Consider the following 20,654-nt stretch of genomic DNA (forward strand, 5'->3'; position numbering starts at 1 on the left):
TGTAAAGATAAATGAGAGCAATAAACAATCTTAAAACTTTTGTTTTATCTTAACAACTCTTACTAATAGTCATTCCTGCAAGAAGTTTTTATATTTTAATTCATGGTTAGCAACAAGCCACCAGAGTTATCGACTACTTCAGTATTAAAGGGTAACGGAGACGCACTTGGAGATTCTGTTGCCCGTAGATGGTTTTGGGCTTTTTCATGTATAACCGCTGTAGGATTTTTTTTTAAGTTATTAGTTCATTTTTGGGTTGGGCTTAGGAATAGGAATCCTTATAAAACTAGGTTTAATCTCTTAAACCTAGTATATAAACATACTTTTCTCTTGTTATGAGAGAGAGAACAATTTATTCATTGTAAACGAGAGAGGTGAGGCATATTGCAATAATATTGACTCAGCTGGACGTAGCCCACATTGGGTGAACCAGGGTAAATCGCACGTATAATTTTCTTTGTTTACTGTTTGTTTTGTTTTACTATTATTATTTTGCTCCTGTTGTTGTCTCTATTTCGTTCACCACCAACCTCAGATTTTCATTGTCTGTTGCTCTTAACTTATTCAAAAGCACTGTAGCATAAGGAAATTTATGGGAAGAAAAGGTGTAGACTCAGCTACATGAGGATATTGAGACCAGTCCTTAGGATGCCGATGACTCGAAAATTTTTCTGTTTGGTTCCCTATTTAAGGAGTTTTTAAAATAGTATTTTGGAAAAAGTTGAGTTGAGTAGTATTCAGACAAGTTTTTTGTACATTTTTTAATAGTATTTTATGAAAATATTTAGATTATTGTTAATCACCTAGATTTGTTAATTTAATCAAACACCCCCAACAATAAAAGTTTATAAATTGATAAAAATACCCCACCCACTCACATATGCCAGATTCTGACCATCACCATCGGAAGGTGGCCAGAATCTGCTGTAATAACGCACTACCTACTGGATATGGCCGGTCTGACCGGAAAAAGCCAGATCTGGTCAGATCTTTTGGCTGTCATCAGCGGCCAAAAGATTTGGCCGTTAACAGCCAGATTTGGCGACTGTAGATCTAACATTTTTCGGTCAGATCAGCGCACTACCAGCCATATCCAGCTGGTAGTGCGTCATTACGGTAGATTTCGACCACCTTTTGACAGTGGTGATTGGAATTTGATAAATGTGAATGGATAGAAATGCTTTTGTCAATTTATAAACTTTTATTGTTGAGGGTGTTTAATTAAATTAACAAACCTAGGGGTTAAAAGTAATTTAAATAATTTGAGTTGAATAAAATAATATTTTGAAGAGAATTTTGAATATTGAAACAAATGTATATTTGGATAGGATAATGGAATATGATAGAGTAAAAATAGTGAACCAAAGGGGTCCAAATTTTTAATAACTTACAATTTTACAAATTCTTATAAACTCTTACATGCAAGAGTAAAATTGAAATCTAGAATCAAAACCAGTACAATATATAGCCATCCTTTTGCCTTAGTTGTTCAGCAAATTCCAAGAATAGGAACTCGTTAGAGTGAACACATCTATGGATTTAATTAGCCTAAATTGTTTGGTTCAATCTTTGGCCCATTTGAGAAAGAACCACTGAACCAGCGAATCATTTCAGGCAGGGGCGGATCCAGCCGGCCCACCCTCAAATTTTTTTTTTAAATATTAATATGTATAATTTATGTATTTTGGTCCACCGTAACAAAAATATTAATGGATAAAAATATTAATGTATAATTAATTTTTATTTTGGCCTACCCTAATAGGAATTTCTGGATGCGCCACTGATTTCAGGTTCATTGTTCACTAGTACTCTCATCTTTACCTGAATTTAATCCATCTCTATTTGACATCTCTTCATCCTTCAAGCATCTATTTAACAGTGCCACAGAGCCCTGCACATTCGATGCATTCTACCCACCTCTCAACTCTTCAACAATTTCAATTTATTTGGAGTTTTTCCTACAGTCTAAACTGTACATTTTCAATGTTCTGACCAAGTTCTTTCGTAGGTTTGGGCTTTGTTGAGTTGCTTTCTGCTGAGAATCCAGTATTGCACAAGATTATGCTTGGGCCTTATCCTATAACAACCTGAGCTGGATCCAATACCAAAAGTATTGGAAGTGCTCTTCACCGGGAGAATAAGGATTCTAGTGCTTTTATTTAAACTTCACCAACATTTTTTTTTTTTTTTTTTGTAATGCTAGTTTTATAAAGACACATATAAAGGAGGTATATAAAGATAATTTTCACTCTTAATTTTCATGATTTCTCTCTCTCTCTCTCTCTCTCTCTCTTTCTCCTTTTTTTTTTTGTTTTTTCTTCTGGATGATGTCACTTTGTATCCCTCTTTGTATGAGTCTTTATAAGGATAACATTTTTCTTTTTTTTATGCCCGATAATATTTTTTAAAAATTACCATTAAGACCATAGAACACTGACAATGGGCCAAAATAATTAGACAAATATGATAGGTGTCCACCCCGCAATTAACCCACAATTTTTTTTTTTTTTAAAGATAATAGCATAAATATGATAGATGTTTACTTGGCAACAAATATGATAGGTGCTTACCCCACAACTCAAATAAAAAACTCCTAGTTATAGCTAATCCCTCTTACCAAAGGGCTTGCCATGGACTATAATAGAAGAGATCATCGAAAACTTTTAGTTATCTCATATATTATAAAACTGAATTTCTCAATGCTTGAAATTCTTTGTTTGGAAATTATGTTTTCGCGATTAAAAATTCTTTGAACGAATGAAGATGGAATCAAATAATAAGAAATAATAATAGATATTTGCATTAACCGTTCTTGCTGAGGGTTTGCTTTAAAAAAATTATTTTAATCTTGTTTTAACTTGTAAGTTAAATAATGATTGAATAATACTTTGCGTACTAACGGATTTTACTAACTAGTGTACTAACCTTTGTTAAAATCACACATAGTATCCATACTATATGTATAGTACCCGTATTATACTTTAAGTTAGTACATTGGTTAGTAAAATCCGTTAGTACGTATAGTATTACCCATAATGATTAAGCTGTTGTGTATGTTAATTATATGATTATATTTGGGCTTAAGCCCACTGTATAGTCTAAGTTTTCTAGTTGGGTCTCCTTGTTAGAAGGTTTTGTAACACATCATCAAGTTGGTGAGATTATTATTCTTATTGAACACTATATATGAAGGCTCTTTTCACCAAAATAACTTCTAATCTTCCCGGAAACATGACATTAAAAATAGCCCAGGAGAAAAAATATTCTGCACCTTCTGCTGTGAGCATCTTGTTAAGGAATCAATAATTCATCCTTGATAAGTGAAAATTACCCGACGAGGCCACTGTAAGTTAAACATGTAACAAGTTGGTCACTTGAGAAGGCAATGGGGGTAGGCCGGGCCAGGATTGGGTACCCCTTGGCTTGGGCTCAAGCCTGTCCCCATGACAAAAGCCCAGTTCCAGCTTGAGTCGGTCACGAGGATGACAGGTAAAGCCCAAATCCAATTCGACAGGTTTTTTGTAATCTCAGTCTCGGCCCAAACTCGCCATTTTTATAATGTGAATTTTTAAATATTAATAAATTTCAATTTTTTTATATTTTTAATTCTAGAAACAGTTTTTATATATTAATTTATTTTTAAATACTCACCAAATATTAATAAATTTCAATTATATATATAGGATAATTATGTAATTAGATATATAGTATAAGGATAATTTAGTAAAATTAATAGTAAAATTGTCCGATCAGGTCGGGACTGAAGACATACCCATGCCCAGCCCGTACCCAAGGGTAGGTCTTAAAATTAGTCCCAGGCCAAAGCCCAAGCCCGCTAACATAGGATAAAGCTAGGCCTTTTGGGGTCGGGCCAAATACCCAAAAATACCGGGCCTATTGCCATCTCTAATGGTCACCTTATGAACTTAAGACAGAGAACTAAATAACAAAGACTAGATAATGTAGAAAAAAATTATATGGTTCAGTAGCTACAGAAATTGACAAACCTGAGATGAACAGTACAAGGTCGAAATGTAGTAAATCTCTGAATTTTACTCTCGTAGCTTTCTATTCTGGATTGTAGATGTACTTGTGATCTATCTTCACTTCAGGAATGTGAGCTATCTTGGACCACTCTTCTCCTTTATCTCTTTTGCACCGTTTTTTTAGCTGATGACAATTTATAATATACAATTGCAAAAGTGAGGATGGCAAGCCCACCTCCGGAAACCATTTGAGCTTGGGGCAGCTCTGAAGCCACAAAATTTCAAGCGAAGTGAGGTTCTGAAAACCGTTCGGAGATAGCTGTTGCAAGTCTGAGAAGTTCTGAATTTTTAGCGAAGTTAGAGAGGCAGGCAACATCATTCCCATCACTTCTTCTGGAAAAGACATTACTTCTGAGCATTTAACTATGCGGAGTTCTCTAAGAGATATGAGCTTGTGCAACCCCCACTNACTCACCAAATATTAATAAATTTCAATTATATATATAGGATAATTATGTAATTAGATATATAGTATAAGGATAATTTAGTAAAATTAATAGTAAAATTGTCCGATCAGGTCGGGACTGAAGACATACCCATGCCCAGCCCGTACCCAAGGGTAGGTCTTAAAATTAGTCCCAGGCCAAAGCCCAAGCCCGCTAACATAGGATAAAGCTAGGCCTTTTGGGGTCGGGCCAAATACCCAAAAATACCGGGCCTATTGCCATCTCTAATGGTCACCTTATGAACTTAAGACAGAGAACTAAATAACAAAGACTAGATAATGTAGAAAAAAATTATATGGTTCAGTAGCTACAGAAATTGACAAACCTGAGATGAACAGTACAAGGTCGAAATGTAGTAAATCTCTGAATTTTACTCTCGTAGCTTTCTATTCTGGATTGTAGATGTACTTGTGATCTATCTTCACTTCAGGAATGTGAGCTATCTTGGACCACTCTTCTCCTTTATCTCTTTTGCACCGTTTTTTTAGCTGATGACAATTTATAATATACAATTGCAAAAGTGAGGATGGCAAGCCCACCTCCGGAAACCATTTGAGCTTGGGGCAGCTCTAAAGCCACAAAATTTCAAGAGAAGTGAGGTTCTGAAAACCGTTAGGAGATAGCTGTTGCAAGTCTGAGAAGTTCTAAATTTTTAGCGAAGTTAGAGAGGCAGGCAACATCATTCCCATCACTTCTTCTGGAAAAGACATTACTTCTGAGCATTTAACTATGCGGAGTTCTCTAAGAGATATGAGCTTGTGCAACCCCCACTGAACTAATGGCTTATAGATATTAACACCTTCAATTGTAAGTGATGTGAGGTTGGCGGAAAAACCTTTCTCCGGAGAAAGTATGAGACTCTGGCAGTTGCGAATTCCAAGAGAGCTGAGCCAGTGCATATTATCAGGCAGAGCTAACAGTTGATCGCATCTGCGGAGTGCAACAGTTAGACTGGTGCTGGGAAAGCCTCCATTTGGGAATGAAAGAATATTCGGACAATACCCTATAGAAATCTGCTGAAGGCGACTTAGATAGTGTAGGCCGTCGGGTATAAATTTAATATAGCAACTGCGGATTGCAATATCTCGGAGAGATGTGTTATTGTGAAAGCTCTCCGCTATTGACTCCAACTGTGAACAATTCCTGATCCGGAGTACTTCAAGTGACTCAGGTAACTGACCATTCAGCGATAAGGTTCTGAGCTTCGGACAGGTACTGATCTCCAGGACTTTCACTGCAGGTAACTGGCCTTTTGATGATAAACAAGTAAGAGATGGGCAGTTGCCGATGGACAAACTCTCAAGAAGAGATGTGCTAGTGTTGTTGATCTTCTCCTTGTACATCAATGAAGTAGAAGAGGAAGAAGAAGCAGAAATATCCTCTTTATCATCCAACAACAGCTCCAATTTCTCGCAACTTCCAATATGAAGTTCTTTCAAAGACGAAGGTAGCTGGCCCCTTACAAAGGATGTCAGGCCATTGCAATTTCTAATCTCAAGTTTCGTGAGAATAGGAAGAAAACAAGCATCTGGGAAATAAACAAGACTCGACCAATTCTGAATACACAACACTCGGAGGGGGGTGAAGCTATGCAGCCCTGCAGCTAGAGAATTCTCCAGACAAATCTGATTCATCCAAAAATGTACAAGCTCTTCAGAATAAATATTTAAATGTTCTACTTTTCGGAAACTTTGTGTTAACCAATTTCCAGTCTCTGAAATATTTGAAAAAGCCATAGACTTCAGAGATTTGGAGTCAGCTAAACCACCCCAAAACATGCCTTTGCATCCAGCAATTTCCAGGTCACAGAGCATTGGAAAACTAGAAAATGAAACCATCAACTGTGCACATTCACGAATCACAAGTTTTGTCAAGGATGGAAGATGCTCTGGTATTCTGCCAGAAAGCTTAGGACAGTTAAAAATGAAAAGCTCGCGAAGGCCTGAGAACACTTCAACACGTTCATTTTCTTTGATCACATTCCAATGCTCCCATTCTTGCAAATTCTCAAGTCGAAGAGTCTCCAATGCTGTGAAAGGCTTTGAGCAACGATTCCCATAAATCTCAGAACTTATACTTTTTAATCCCCTCATCCCTCGAATTGTGAGGTATTTGAGTGAATTTAAAAGTCCAATCGAAGGCAAGGATGTGCATTTCTCACAATTATCCAATCTTAAGAGAACCATGTTGGAGAATGATGGATCTCCTATCCAAGATGGAAACTTTATGCCACAATAGCGTTTGATTGTGAGCTCCTTTAGATTTCTGTTAGGCTGTAGTATGTCAAGTAAATTTTCTTCCATTGCCTTGTTTCGCAAGTCATCCAATTGAGACCCCCATTCTAGTGTCAACACCTTAAGATCTTTTTTATCAACTAAAATGGCTTCTTTTGAATTCTGTAAATCAGTTGCATTCTCTATTCTGGAGATGCAGAGTTCTCCACGAAGAAACGTTAAGTTCTTCAAGTCCTTCAAACTACTCCCAACACCTTTGCCCACAATAAAATCAGTTAGTGTCCGGAGATATTTCAATCGTGTAATTCCAATTGGCATCTCTGCCAATAAGTTTGCACCTCTAATATCAAGATGATGTAGATTGATCAAATTCCCCATATTAGAAGGCAACTTCTTAAGATAGAAACAATCTCTTAAAATCAGCATTTGCAAATTAAGCAGTGAACAAATCGACTCAGGCAAACTTCTGATATAAGTATTGCAAAGGTTGAGATATCTTAAAAGCTTCAAACTCCCAATAGAATCAGGTAATTCAGGGATGTAATAATGCATTAAAGACAACACCCTTAATTTTTTGAACTTTGGCAATAGGTCAAAAAGAACTGTATGGGATATGAAACGAGGACGACTATGTAGTGATATTGGAAGGAATGTCCTCAAATTTGTAACTTTCTTGAAAACTTCAAATTTATCTTTGCTATCACCTAGAAAAGCACAAGTGTAAGAAGAGTAACGAGCCTTTTCATATCTTTGCAATTGTATATTGGACTTTGTTTCATTCTCCAACCTAAAACATGATTCTCCGGAAGCCCATTGAGCCAGATCATTGACAAGATCGTGCATTATGTATTTAGAACTATTACTACTTGATTGTTGAAAAATTGACCTTGATAAGAGGTCCCAAAAGTACTCACCTCCCAGATCTTCTGATTGTTTATTGTTATCAAATTGTTGAATGAGACCTTCTGCCATCCACAAAGGTATGAGCTCTTTCTCTTCAAATTCATAATCTTTTGGGAAGATCGCACAATAAGCGAAACATCTTTTTAGATGTGAAGGAAGATGATTGTAGCTTAACTTCAAAACTGCAGGAATCTCACTTTCATCTGCTAAGTTCCATATTTTGTTGTTCAATATATCCTCCCACTCATCCAATCTTTGCTTAGAACGTAGAAGACCACCAAGAGCCCTTGCTGCCAGGGGCAAACCTTTGCATTTCTCAACCACTTTCTCGCGTATTAATTCTAAACTTCCATACATCTCAGTATCTCTACTCTCAAAAGCATGTCTTTTGAACAAGGTCCAACAATCATCATCTGATAGAAGCTTCAAGTTATAATATTCTAATGGTCCCATTGTTAACGCGACTTCTACATTACGAGTGGTCACAATTATCTTACTTCCTGGTGCTCCAGCCATAAAAGGAGACTTCAAAGCTTGCCACAATTCATAACTCTTGCTCCAAACATCATCTAAAACAAGCAAGAATTTTCTTCCAACCAGTATACTGTACAGTTGAATCTGCACCTGATTTAAATCCTTTAGATCACAAGGAGAAAGAGTGACTGACTCAAGGATCGCTTTAGAGATTCTTAAAACATCGAAGTCGTCAGAGACACAAACCCATGCTTTTGGGTCAAAATCTTCTACTGCCCTGTCATTATACACCTCCTGCGCCAGCGTCGTTTTGCCAACGCCTCCCATCCCGACAATGGATATAACATGAAAGTTGGCATCAGTTGGCTCCATCCTCAACAACATTTCAAGTACATTCTTTTTATCTTCATCTCTCCCATACATAACAGGTTCATTCACCAAACATGTACTAGGAGTTCTCTGCCTAACAGCAGACCTTGATCTTCCTCCAGCAATCTTCTCCAATCCAAGTTCTATCCTTTGCTTGCAAATTTCTTCCAAGCAGCTACTAATATCTTTTATCTTGGATCTCATACTAAGATCAAACTTTACAGCGCTCGGGTTAACACAAGAGAAACAAGCTGGGACGAGGCTCCGAACCTTGCTAGTGCTGGATTGATCACGTTCTGCCATCAATTTGCGGCTTGAAGCTTCGGTTGCAAACTCATCCAGAATGTCCTCAACATCATACGCCAAGTCTCGGAGATCATCCAGCCACATTTTCACAGCTCTGTCAGTCAGTTGCTTCTCCTCCGCATCCACGAGCACTGCCTCAATCATCTTCAACGTCTTCTCCCACCTTTTTAGCTTAGAACGCACACCCTCTTGACTTGCAAACTGCAGCAACTCACGGGAGGCCAATCGGTCGAACAACACTTGAAGAAACGCAGAAAGAAAGAGCTCTGCTAGAGCCATGATTTTCCCAGAAAACACAAGAATAAAAGCTAACAAAAGCTAGTAGTTTTTGGTTCTATGGATACTTGAAAATTTTTAGAATGGCTTCAAATCTACTTGATGAAATGATAAATAGTATAGTATAACTAAAAAGTCAAAACGGCATGGATTTCACCATAAGACAAAACGGTGTGAAATTGACCTTATGTTAAAAGCTAGGAAAAACACAAACCAATTAGGATTTTTCTCCTCTATAATCAACTAGGCCTGGACAGATGAACTAGGAATAGAATTAGGATTTTAACAGTAACTATTTATGATGCTTATGAATAATGTTATACATGTGATGCATGTTTTGAACAGACGGGCAGTTCAAACATCTACCAACAACAGCTTTACAACCCTTCCTATCCAGAACACAACTAGAAAGAGAATTCCCACAAATCTGCCAACCATCTCCAAGATTAATATATTTTGGATAATCTTTTTTCTGCAAATTTACAATTTTTTGACAAGTAAAACAGATAAGAGTCCCATTAGAAAAATGAGATTTACAAAATGGTCGATCCCAAAAATTTCGGGCCATTGGTGCTTCCTGCAAAATGTATCAACTTAAATTATAATATGATAAATATACTAAAAATACTTAACAATTTACCACATACATCATAATGGTCAATATTAGCGGCCCTGGATGAGTGCAAGGAGAATTGAAAAAAGTAAGAGACAGTTCTAAAGTGATATAGTTTCTCAAACAAATGCATGGAATGTTCTTGGTGAAAGATTGGGGGGGAATATGTAATTTCGCCCATTGTCTGGGCTGAATCGTACTTCCTGAGCAGGGCCCATTTGGTTACGAAAGCCCATTAACTTTTCCTCGTTATTTTCTCCCTTAATCTCTCTGTTTCTAGACTCCTCAAATCAGAAGAGAGCAGAGGCCATGGCTTCTTCTTCAATCTCTTCCTCCCTACGTTTATTCACTACCAAATCGATTCTCACACCAAAACCCCGGAAAAACCTCTCTTTCTTTTACAAACCCCTCACTTTTACAAACATATCACTTTCTCCCTCGCTCGTCTGCCGCTCTTCTGCCACCTCCTCTCTTCAGCCCCTCGAACAGCTCCCTCCAAAGCTCCAAGACATCATCAAGCTCTTCCAGTCCGTGCAGGAACCCAAAGCAAAGTACGAGCAACTCTTGTTTTACGGAAAGAATCTCAAACCGCTTGATACCCAGTTCAAAACGAGGGAAAATAAAGTGGAAGGTTGTGTGTCTCAGGTCTGGGTTAGAGCTTACTTTGACGAGCAGAAGAATGTTGTGTTTGAAGCTGATTCTGACTCTGTTTTGACCAAAGGGTTGGCGGCTTTGCTCGTTCAAGGCTTGTCTCATCGACCTGTAGAGGAAATTGTTAAGGTTTCTCCGGATTTTGTTGTGCTTCTTGGTTTGCAACAGAGTTTAACTCCTTCTAGGAATAATGGGTTCTTGAATATGTTGAAGTTGATGCAAAAGAAGGCGCTCGAACTGTTTTTAGAGGCTGAGAAGGCCAAAGGGTCGGTTCAGGGTTCCAATTCAGGGGCGAAAATTGAGAGTAGTGGTAAAGATTCAATTTTGATTGATGATAATGGTAAAATTTCAAATTTGGAGGGGACTTTGGAGTCAAGTGTTGAAATGAATGAGAAATTGGAGGAGTTGGGGAGTAGAGGAATGAGAATTAGGGAGAAATTGGAGAAGGAGCTGAGGCCTGTTGAGTTAGAAGTGGAAGATATTTCATATCAGCATGCTGGGCATGCTGGTGTGAAAGGGAGTGATGGAGAGACACATTTTAATGTGAAGGTTGTGTCTGAGGAATTTGAAGGGAAGAGCTTGGTGAAGAGGCATAGATTAATATATGGTTTGTTGCAAGATGAGTTGCAGAGTGGGCTGCACGCGTTGTCGATAGTGGCAAAACTTCCATCTGAAGTTGAGGGGAGATGAATTGGTTGTAAAAGTAAAGATTATAGGTTCATTTCTATGTTTTGCTTTGATTCATTTGAAACAATGGGTTATTAAAAATAAAAGGTTTATGTATTGATGAGTTATATGAAATGAATAGACTCCACCTATGTGGTTGTTTTTGCTAAGACTTGGCCAATTTTTTTTTATTGACCTGTGATGTGCTCAATCAGGTATGTATTGGATAGTTAAGTTGAGCTTATTTTGCTTGGTATGTGCACTTATAATGCTTTAAACTACAGACTTTAGTGTAGTTTTTCTGTGCTGTTGATTCAGACTGTGAGGGTTTGGGGCTGCTTCTTATTGTATATAATAGGATGTTTTTAAATAATTTCTTTGGTTCTCTGAGACTAGAAGTAGGTAATAAATGATTGTGGTAAGCTTAAGGTGGTTGGAAAGAGAGGTTTATAGGTTACCATGGTTATGGTGGAGGAGGTTTGACATTTGATAACTTGCGGACTGCAGTAAACTTTTTGGGGGAAGGTAGCATGTAGAAGGGAGCTGCGGAAGGAGCCAAGATGGAAACAGCTCCTACCAGGGTGTTATATGATTTCTATGTCTAGGGCAATCTGTATTTTGTGCTTGATACTGCACATTTTCCAATGATGGGTTGGAGCTACCGGCAGGTTTTTCTTTTCTCATGATTTGTTGCTTAGTTTTCTTTGGTTCTCCTTTAAATGCTAGCAGGCTATGATCCATGAAGCTGCATATACATGTTCTTTGCTCAAAATTATACTTCAATACTTTAGCTCATTACTATGGGGCATTTATGTTCTAAACTGTTTACTGCAATGTGATAAAGGCATCCTTCGCAAGAGAGATTTAAATTCTGGTCAAGTCGGTGAACAATATCAACAGTCATTTCTTCTGCATCTTGCTGAGTTCTTCAACTTCTACATGTAATATGATCAAAAACACTTCTATGAAGTGCATACATACACATGATTATTGGGGGAAGATCTAGTTATGTTAACCTTTTATTGTTGGAAACTTGTGTTATTCCATTTTCTCCAGATATTGGTCATTAGTTTCTTTTGCCACTCTTGTTCTGTCCAAGTCTCCAAGTCTCCAAGTTTCATCTGATGCAGGATCTAAATATATAACTTCAAAAAATTTCTTGATAATGCACTAAAAGCAGATTGGATTAACTATATATTCTTGGTAATGTGAAGGTTCAGCTATGAGATCCAGTGCTTGTTTTCGTTTGCTACTTACTCACAATTTAAACTGATATGGTTGGCCAGTGTCATCATACAAATGTTGGTTGGAGTCAAGGAATCTTTTTATTTCTTACTTTTTCATTTGCTCTATTACAAACAACTGTGTTGGACTAAAATTCTGCAGAAATGTGGAATCAGAAGAAAGGAGACCGGGTGATTGGAGAAGTCTTAAACTGCTAAACTTTCTGTGTAGTCATTTTGAAGCTTGCTTTGAGTGCACATATGTATCAAATGTATGGCTAGAAAGAAACATGATGTTGAACCACTAACACTTTAAATGATGCGGATCATATCTTCCAGTCAACTTCAACAGGCATCAAGCATATAATCATGGCCTTTTTGTTGGGGTCATGAAATCATTTGTCTTTAATACTACTCAGGTATCTTTGTGGTTAAGTATTTGTCTGTTCATGTACTGAGTTTTCTTACTGGCAGTCATTGTTTTGTTCTTTTAGCTTTTGTAAGGGGTTAGGCTCCTGCTTTATTTGGTTTTTCTGAATAAATAAATTCATTTATCCAGGCATAAAAAGATAAAGAGCTTCCCACTTTTGATCCCCCCAGATTCTCTTACTGTATCTTTCTGCAATTATAGATAGCTGCTTTAGCTGCTCAAAGATTTCAAATATATACTGCTGAGGCAATGAAGACTTCGAAATTGAGAGAATTGATATCTTTTTGGGCCCATTAAAAATTGGATTCTAACACGGTTCTGCTGTTTTTTAAAGCTGACAACTTACTATTGAAAATTCTCAAGAGTGATAAAGATAATTACTGTATCTATAGTCTATATTCTGAGTTTGCGCTTGTTGAATATGAAAAACACTCCCAGGGATTAGTTTGTTAGAACTGAAAATAATTCTTTTGTACGTACAGAGCTTATCAGAATGTCCTTTACATCAGAATTGCTTTAGTCGCCTCTTAGATCTAATATCTGACATAAAATGGTGAAATACAACAGTGTCAACACATGTTTCTGCATTTTCATCTCTTTGTTCTGCAATTGTGAGCAACTAGAACGCCAGTTGGTGGACCTGTCATCTCTATCTGGCATCTGCTATGCAACCAGTAAGAATAATGAAAAGCACCAAATCTTGCTTTCACCTTAAAACTTGCTCTTATGTTATACTTAATCTGGTTGCTTTGCACGTGCTTCTGAAGTTCCACACCAAAATTTTGTGGTATATAGACCAAGCTTGATATCATGTGAACTGATGCTAACCTTTGTTCCCCAGGTTGCTGACTGAAAGGCTGCATAACCTGAGTCGAGATCAGCTTGTTGAAGAAGTAAAGCTCTATTTCCAGGTACTGAAATCTCACACCAATTTTCCGATTTGGGTTGGAAAAATTTGCCAGGAAGGTTAAGTCACCATTGAAATACTCTGGCGAGTCAAAGTAGATGGTGCTGAGAGTAGCACTGGGAGTGTCAAACACAGGGCTTCTTGGTTTAACGACCAAGAAGATGATCAGAGTTGTGATTCCAAAGAAGATGAGAAGAAGACTAAATATGAGGCAAAAAGCTGCACCAAACCATATAAATAGGTTGGTGCGGCGGCGGCGAGGGTGATGGAGTATTGGTGCCTTGGTTGATCTTATGATGTCAGGATTTTGTGCAGCTAATGTTGGACTATGTTGTTTTGTTATAGATGGCTTTGAGATGACAATTTGTTTAAGAGGAGCTTGAGTGGCCTGCTTTGCGGGTGGTGGTGTAAGTTGTGTTGGTGGTGAAAGGGGTGGAGGAGGTGGAGGCGGCGTAAGTGATGATGGCGGTGAAAGGGGTGGAGGAAGTGGAGGTGGAAGGGAATTCATTTTGAGACTGAAGTGCTTTGGAGAAGCTTTGGAGAAAACAACTTGTGAGTTAAGTAATGAGAAAGAAGGTGGAGAGTAAGTAGGTGGTTACAAATTTATTTATATAATCACCTGATTTCTTTCACTATACTTTTTTCTTCGAAAACTAACTCCCCGTCATCCTGCAATGTGTTGTTTTTGAGAGTTGCAAAAGGAAATGCAGGTGGATCTAAAGTTGGGCAGATTACAGATGTTAGTTTGAATTTGCTTTTTGGCTTTTGAAATTGTAGAAGTTGCTTAATTATGTACATATGCTCCTGCAAAAGTCCTGAAGTGCTTATTGCTGGAGTTACGAATATGGTTAGTGTTAAATAGCTTATATAAAGAGAAAATTTTACTTACTGAGACCATAAATGAAGTTATCAAGGGCTTATCAATTAAATTTAAAGAAAATATTTATAAAAAACATAATTCCAGAATGTTAGCTTATAGTGGAGGAAGAAAGCCTTGTTCAAAGCCCAAAATTCAATACACAAAGTAACACATGAGCCCAATATAAACAGCCTAAGTATAGCTTGCTCCAGCCCACAAGAACATAATTCTTTGGATAGTAACAGTCCTTTAAACCCCCTGTCATATGGGTACTTGTTCTGAACCCCCTGCCATTAGTGACTTCTCATTAATTTTAACAGAATTAAGAGTAAGAGAGTAAATGAGCTGGTGATTGCCGTTGAGGGTTGGGGCTGGGGTTGCTGGGCATGAATGGTGAGGTTATTAAAGTCATTTACCTTCATACAGTAAAAATTAATGAAAAGTCTGACGGCAGGGGTTCATATTCAATACCCATATTACTGGGGGTACATGTGATTTTGGTAAACCTCGAGGTGTTTAAATAGTATCCCTTCTTTTGACAAATGATTGTATAGTTGACAATATAATTGAGCATAATACGACCAATATACAACTTATAAGTTGTCCCATTACATCCTTTCAAAATGTGGAGGATTACTGGTAGCCATTATTGCGGTAGGTGGTCTTCTCTCAAACAAGAACAAGGTTGCCTAGGAAAGAAAAATTTCATGAATAGTGTGGACTCAAAGTCAGAAGTAAACAACAAAGTTTCTTTTGAAAGTTATTATGATCAACCTTACCATCTCAAGTCATGTTTCTCGTATTTTGTTTTGTTTCCAGCAAGCCACTTTACTAGTTATTTGACACTAATTTGCAAATGGATGGCTGAGGGCTTTGTTCCATACTCTAAACGCCACCCATTTGAACACATTGCAGAGAATTCTTGGACAATCTAATTAGCAGAAGCTAGGATCATTGGAGCCAATGTGTAATATAAATTTGATTTGGTTTTCGTTGTGTCAATATGTTGTTTTTCAGGTAATGCTATTCCAGCTGTAGCATTGCTTGCAGGTGTTCATCAACTTCCTTGTGTAATACAAATTTATGATACTGCCTTGATAAAACTGAAATTTATCTACTGGCTGTTGTAAAGCTTTCCTTTTCTTATTTATCCTATAACTAATATAAACGTTTCATTTCTTAAAATTTAATTAATAGCACTGTATTCTCGAAATGACTACTATGAACAGATAAAGTATCTACAGTCGTGAGAATAAACTGATGAGTCATCTTCTGAATTCATTAAAAAAAAATAAAAATGTAACGGCTGGTTCATGTCAAAGTGGTGAAGTACTGCTTGCTATTAGAATGTAATATTTGCTAGCAAATTTGTCAATGTGTTAGTTGTTATATCGTCCAGGTAATTTGTAGTATGATGGATCTAGTATTAATACATAGAGTTAACATTTGAATTCACTTGTAATATGAACTGACAGTGTCTTGTTTCTAACGTTATAGTTGTATCCATTATGTTATTCAAGAATCAAGAGATAATAGAATTCTTTTCTTTCTCTTGGGTTTCTACAGCACTTCCATTTTACTCTATCCGCATAGAGAGCTTTAAATTGGTATATAAAACCCACACAATGTTCTCCAAAGTAATTGGAATGAAAGAGTGAGCATCAGGCAAGGCACAAAACAAGAACTGAAAATTAAGATAGTGTTTGGTTGGCAATTAAACAAGGCATAGATACTTTACTTCAAATCGCCAAAAGATGAATAAAGAAAAAAATCTTTCCCTTCCAAGTTCAACCAATTCCCATCTTTGAAAGCTAGTATGTCCCGACCTGCTTGATTTTATACAGCTTGGCTTCTTGTCTCAACTACAATTGATAGCTTGAATTTTGTTTGGTGGCTCAAAAAATTTTGAAGGTGCCAGTTAGCTGTTTCTGCAATTTTATTTTTTAGTTATCTTTCTTTATTCTCATAATGTAATTAAGTTTAACTTTCCATTTTTTTTTTTTTTTTTTTTTTTGGAATGAAAGGCTTCTGTAAACAAAGAAGATCCAGGTGTATTTCTTATATCACATTCAAATATCATCCAATAACAGGTAATCAATTAAAGTTTGCTTTTTAGTAGTTATAATTTATGCTTATTTATCACTACAAGAAATATGAATTTCATAACAAAATCATTGTCGTTAGTGAATGCATTATTATAAGTATTGTAGAAATAGATTAGCTTGAAATAATTTAGGTTGAATTAGATTTTTAAATCCGTTTTTAGTTTAGGACATAGGGATATATGTTTGTTAGAATTGTATTAAGCGAGCCAACCTTGATGATATGAAAAAAAAAAAAAAAAAACAATCATATATTATAGAAAAAATTTAAATAAATATAATAAATCATATTGTGCTTTCCCCATTAATAGATATGTTGTGAATTAAAACAGAAAAAAACAAAAAACAAAAAAGCAAGCGAAGCAGAAATTTTAGGAACTTTTGATATCAATGCAGTGAGTATCAAGAAAAAGGTGAGATATGGCAGAGGTGGCAGTGAACTCTGTACTACAAATCTTGAGTCCCTTGCTCGTCCAAGAAATCAAGTTGTTGGGAAATGCCAAACAAGGAGTTGAAGACATCAAACGTGAATTGGAGAGCATCAGATCTTTACTCAAGGATGCTGATGCAAAAGCTACACAAGAAGCAGAAACAGAGGGCAATGAAGGTGTCAAAACTTGGGTGAAACAATTGAGGGAACAAGCTTTCCGGATTGAAGATGCCATCGATGAGTACACAATGAAGACGGCGAGACTTCCTCATGGTAGAGGTTTCGTTGCTTACATTCATAAAGCATGCTACTTCATAAAGATTCTAAAGCTTCGACATGGAATCGCCTCTGAGATTAAAGATATCAAATTATCACTTGCCGAAATACAACGAAGAGTAGCAAGCTACAACTTCAGGTACATTGATCAAGGGTCAGGCAATGGAGGGAGAAATGTTATCCCTCATGACTCTAGAGTTGATTCTTTTTTCATTGAAGATGCTGAAGTTGTGGGTATTGAATCTACTCAAGGAAAATTGATTTCCTTATTGGTCGAAGGAGCATCCAATATTTGCTCAGTGATTGCAGTGGTGGGCGAAGGAGGACTAGGAAAAACCACTCTTGCCGGGAAAGTTTATGACAACGATGTGGTGAAGAAGCATTTTGATTGCCAAGCTTGGATCACAGTTGGTAAAGAATACTTGAAGAAAGATTTAATACGGACAATTGTACAAGAACTTTATCGTTCAACAGGGTCCACTCTAATGGAGGCAGACAAAATGGAAGAGAAGAATTTGATCATGATATTGAGAGAGCATTTAAAGGACAAGTGTTACATAATTGTGTTCGACGACGTGTGGAAAATTGAATTTTGGAGAGATGTAGAGCATGCTTTACTTGATAACAAAAAAAACAGTAGAGTAATGCTAACGACACGGAATAATGCAGTTGCTGAATTCGTGCCATTCTCAATAGTTCATATTCACAAGCTTGAACCCTTGTCTTCAACAGTAGGATGGAAACTTTTTTGTAGAAAGGCATTTGGCTCTGATGACTCTTGTCCTCCAAACTTGACAGAATTATCTGAGCATATCATTGGAAAATGTGGAGGTCTACCCCTAGCAATTGTTGCGATAGGTGGGCTTCTCTCCAGAAAAAACAAGATTGCTTCTGAATGGAGAAATATACTTGATGCTTTGGGCTCAAAATTAAGCAATGATTTGCATCTTAAAGATTGCAACAAAGTTTTGTCCGAAGGTTATTATGATCTCCCTCACCATCTAAAGTCATGTCTCTTATACTTTGGTGTGTTTCCAGAAGGCTACGAAATTAGATTTGGGAGATTAATTCGCCTCTGGATAGCTGAAGGCTTTGTCCAATGCAACAACCACCTGACATCTGAGGTTGTTGCCGAAGAATACTTGAAAGAACTTATTGATAGAAGCTTGGTTCAAGTTTCAGAGAGAAAAGCTTATGGACGAGCTAAAAGTTGTAGAGTTCATGATTTGATGTACGAGACCATTCGTAGAAAGATGAAGGAATGTTATTTTTGTCATTTCTTTGATGAAAAAGACTTGAGTCACTTTAGTAATCCTCGGCGTATTTCAATACAAAAATGCACTAATGATGTTTTAGAAAGCATTAAAAATTCAAAGATCCGATCCATTTGTCTTTTCAATGTTGACAAATTTTCTGAGTCTTTCATGTCTGCATTTGTTGCTAATTTCAAGCTTTTAAAGATACTTGATTTAGAAAATGCCCCTTTGGATTGTCTTCCTGATGGAGTGGGAAAGCTCTTCCATTTGCACTACTTAAGTTTGAGAAATACAAAAGTTAAGGAACTTCCCAAGTCCATAGGCATGCTTGTCAACTTAGAGACTCTTGATTTGAAGTGGACTTTTGTGAGTGAGCTCCCAATTGAGATCAAGAATTTGAAAAAATTGCGTTGTCTAATTGTACGACGCTTGGACAAGAAAGGTCCTTACGGAGAAATAGCAAAAATACAAGAAGGTTTTGCGGCTTTAACAGAGTTGCAACAGCTGCGGTATGTATATGCAAACACTGAAGTACTTGAAGAGCTTAAGAAACTGAGGCAGATGAGAAAGTTGGGCATTAGGGTCGCAAATAGAGATGCGAAGGATTTGTTTGTTGTTGTCCAGAATATGAAAAACCTTGAAGGTTTGAGTGTATTAGTGTTCACAAGTGGAGAAGAGCCTCTTGATATACAATCATTGGCTTCTCCTCCTTTATGTCTTCAGCGATTTGATTGGAGTGGGATGTTTATTGAAATTCTACCAGTTTGGATTTCTAAACTTCAAAATCTAGTCAGATTTCAATTGGGTTTGGCTCGATGTAACAATGATTCCATGACAATCCTTCAAGCTCTGCCTAATTTATTGGTGCTTATTCTCTTTGTGCGTGACTGTGATGAACAATTGCATTTCAAAGAAGGTTGGTTTCCAAAGCTCCAACACTTGTATCTCTACGACTTCAAAGGATTGAAATGCATGATGATAGAGAAAGGTGCAATGCCTTGTCTTACAGAGTTGTCTATTGGACCATGCCCATTAATGAAGGAGATTCCAACTGGAATTGAGCATCTCAATAACCTAAAGTTACTTGTATTTAAAATGATGTTGAAAGAGGTTTATTGCATGATAAAAAAGGTGAATTGGAAAAATGTCACTGAACACATTCCAGAAATACGTGTCTACTGTAAAGAAACATCTATACAACAATACTTTGGTTATACTAGTAAATATCTATCATCTCTTTCGGCAGAGGATTTTGAGGATCTTGTTGAAGAAATTGAGGCGAGTAACAAGTAGCCCCATCACTCACATAATCATCAGGCCAGTCTCCTAAAACAAGTAAGCCTTTTGAATAGTGTGTTTCTCTTAAATTCACTTCTCTACTATTAAATATTGTAGTTTTTTTATGAGTAAACAAAATGAACTTTTTTCTAAAAATAATTTAATAGTTGGATTAGCATCACTAATCTGGTAGTAATTGTAATTAATCATCAATTATCTAAATTTTTTTTATAAATATATATTTTTATTTTATTAACATAAATAAAAAAAATACTCTTATAATTTATTTTATTTAAAACATTTTAAAAAAATTACTTAATTAAGTTCCATTTGTCGGAATCCGGTACTGACCACCGCGGGTCTGTTGTCGGAATTATTTATCTGCAATTATCTTTAGCAATATGTGCAATGTTTGGCCGAGATCTGACTGAGAAAGTTCGGGTGGCTGCACTTTCTCGGTCAGATCCCGACCAAACAAAATCATATTTCTAGTTTAAAGTTATATAGACAGATAGATAATTTAGAGGTCATCATTTTAATATCAATTTTGTTACTGTAACATGCTGAAAAAGTCTTCGGTCACCGGAAACCACCTGTTGCTGCCGAAAACGAAATTATCAGTTTTTTTGTTTCTTTTTGTACATTTGTTTTTTACTTATCCTATGAATTAATTTAGCTGAGGGATGTAAATCTTCTATTGTCTTAAACAGATGAAGCACGATGTTGATGAATCCATCTTTTCCAGTGATCACCCAAGAAGAATATGGCTTTTTTCTTGTAATAAAAGGTTGTGTATTACTTGTAATTCATGTGTGTAGTGTCATCAATAATGGTGTAGTATTGCTTGTCATCAGCATGCAATATCTACTGTCAATGTTTTTGATGAGACCCCTAGTGTGCTAGTCTGTT

At 36.7% G+C, this 20,654-nt stretch overlaps 4 protein-coding genes across 4 annotated transcripts; 2 read left to right on the forward strand and 2 right to left on the reverse strand.

Moving 5' to 3' along the window:
* Positions 1 to 5,136: 5,136 nt before the first annotated feature.
* LOC116111808 (putative disease resistance RPP13-like protein 1) lies at positions 5,137 to 8,430 on the reverse strand. The gene has a single exon (XM_031397956.1). It carries the CDS (start codon positions 8,428 to 8,430, stop codon positions 5,137 to 5,139), a length of 3,294 nt encoding a protein of 1,097 aa, XP_031253816.1.
* A 1,528-nt stretch (positions 8,431 to 9,958) lies between these two features.
* LOC116111827 (sufE-like protein 1, chloroplastic/mitochondrial) lies at positions 9,959 to 11,159 on the forward strand. The gene has a single exon (XM_031397977.1). It carries the CDS (start codon positions 9,977 to 9,979, stop codon positions 11,006 to 11,008), a length of 1,032 nt encoding a protein of 343 aa, XP_031253837.1. The 5' UTR covers positions 9,959 to 9,976; the 3' UTR covers positions 11,009 to 11,159.
* A 1,896-nt stretch (positions 11,160 to 13,055) lies between these two features.
* Positions 13,056 to 14,059, reverse strand: LOC116111850 (uncharacterized protein At1g08160). Its single transcript, XM_031398013.1, has one exon. It carries the CDS (start codon positions 14,050 to 14,052, stop codon positions 13,228 to 13,230), a length of 825 nt encoding a protein of 274 aa, XP_031253873.1. The 5' UTR covers positions 14,053 to 14,059; the 3' UTR covers positions 13,056 to 13,227.
* A 2,866-nt stretch (positions 14,060 to 16,925) lies between these two features.
* LOC116111809 (disease resistance protein RPM1-like) lies at positions 16,926 to 19,760 on the forward strand. The gene has a single exon (XM_031397957.1). It carries the CDS (start codon positions 16,926 to 16,928, stop codon positions 19,758 to 19,760), a length of 2,835 nt encoding a protein of 944 aa, XP_031253817.1.
* The last annotated feature ends 894 nt before the right edge of the window (positions 19,761 to 20,654 follow it).

Source organism: Pistacia vera, unplaced genomic scaffold (genome assembly GCF_008641045.1).
Source record: "Pistacia vera cultivar Batoury unplaced genomic scaffold, PisVer_v2 Contig650, whole genome shotgun sequence".
NCBI classification, from domain to species: domain Eukaryota; kingdom Viridiplantae; phylum Streptophyta; class Magnoliopsida; order Sapindales; family Anacardiaceae; genus Pistacia; species Pistacia vera.

Coding starts and splice junctions, on each gene's coding strand:
- LOC116111808 (XM_031397956.1), bottom strand. CDS start 8,430: ATGGGAGGCGTTGGCAAAACGACGCTGGCGCAGGAGGTGTATAATGAC.
- LOC116111827 (XM_031397977.1), top strand. CDS start 9,977: ATGGCTTCTTCTTCAATCTCTTCCTCCCTACGTTTATTCACTACCAAA.
- LOC116111850 (XM_031398013.1), bottom strand. CDS start 14,052: ATGAATTCCCTTCCACCTCCACTTCCTCCACCCCTTTCACCGCCATCA.
- LOC116111809 (XM_031397957.1), top strand. CDS start 16,926: ATGGCAGAGGTGGCAGTGAACTCTGTACTACAAATCTTGAGTCCCTTG.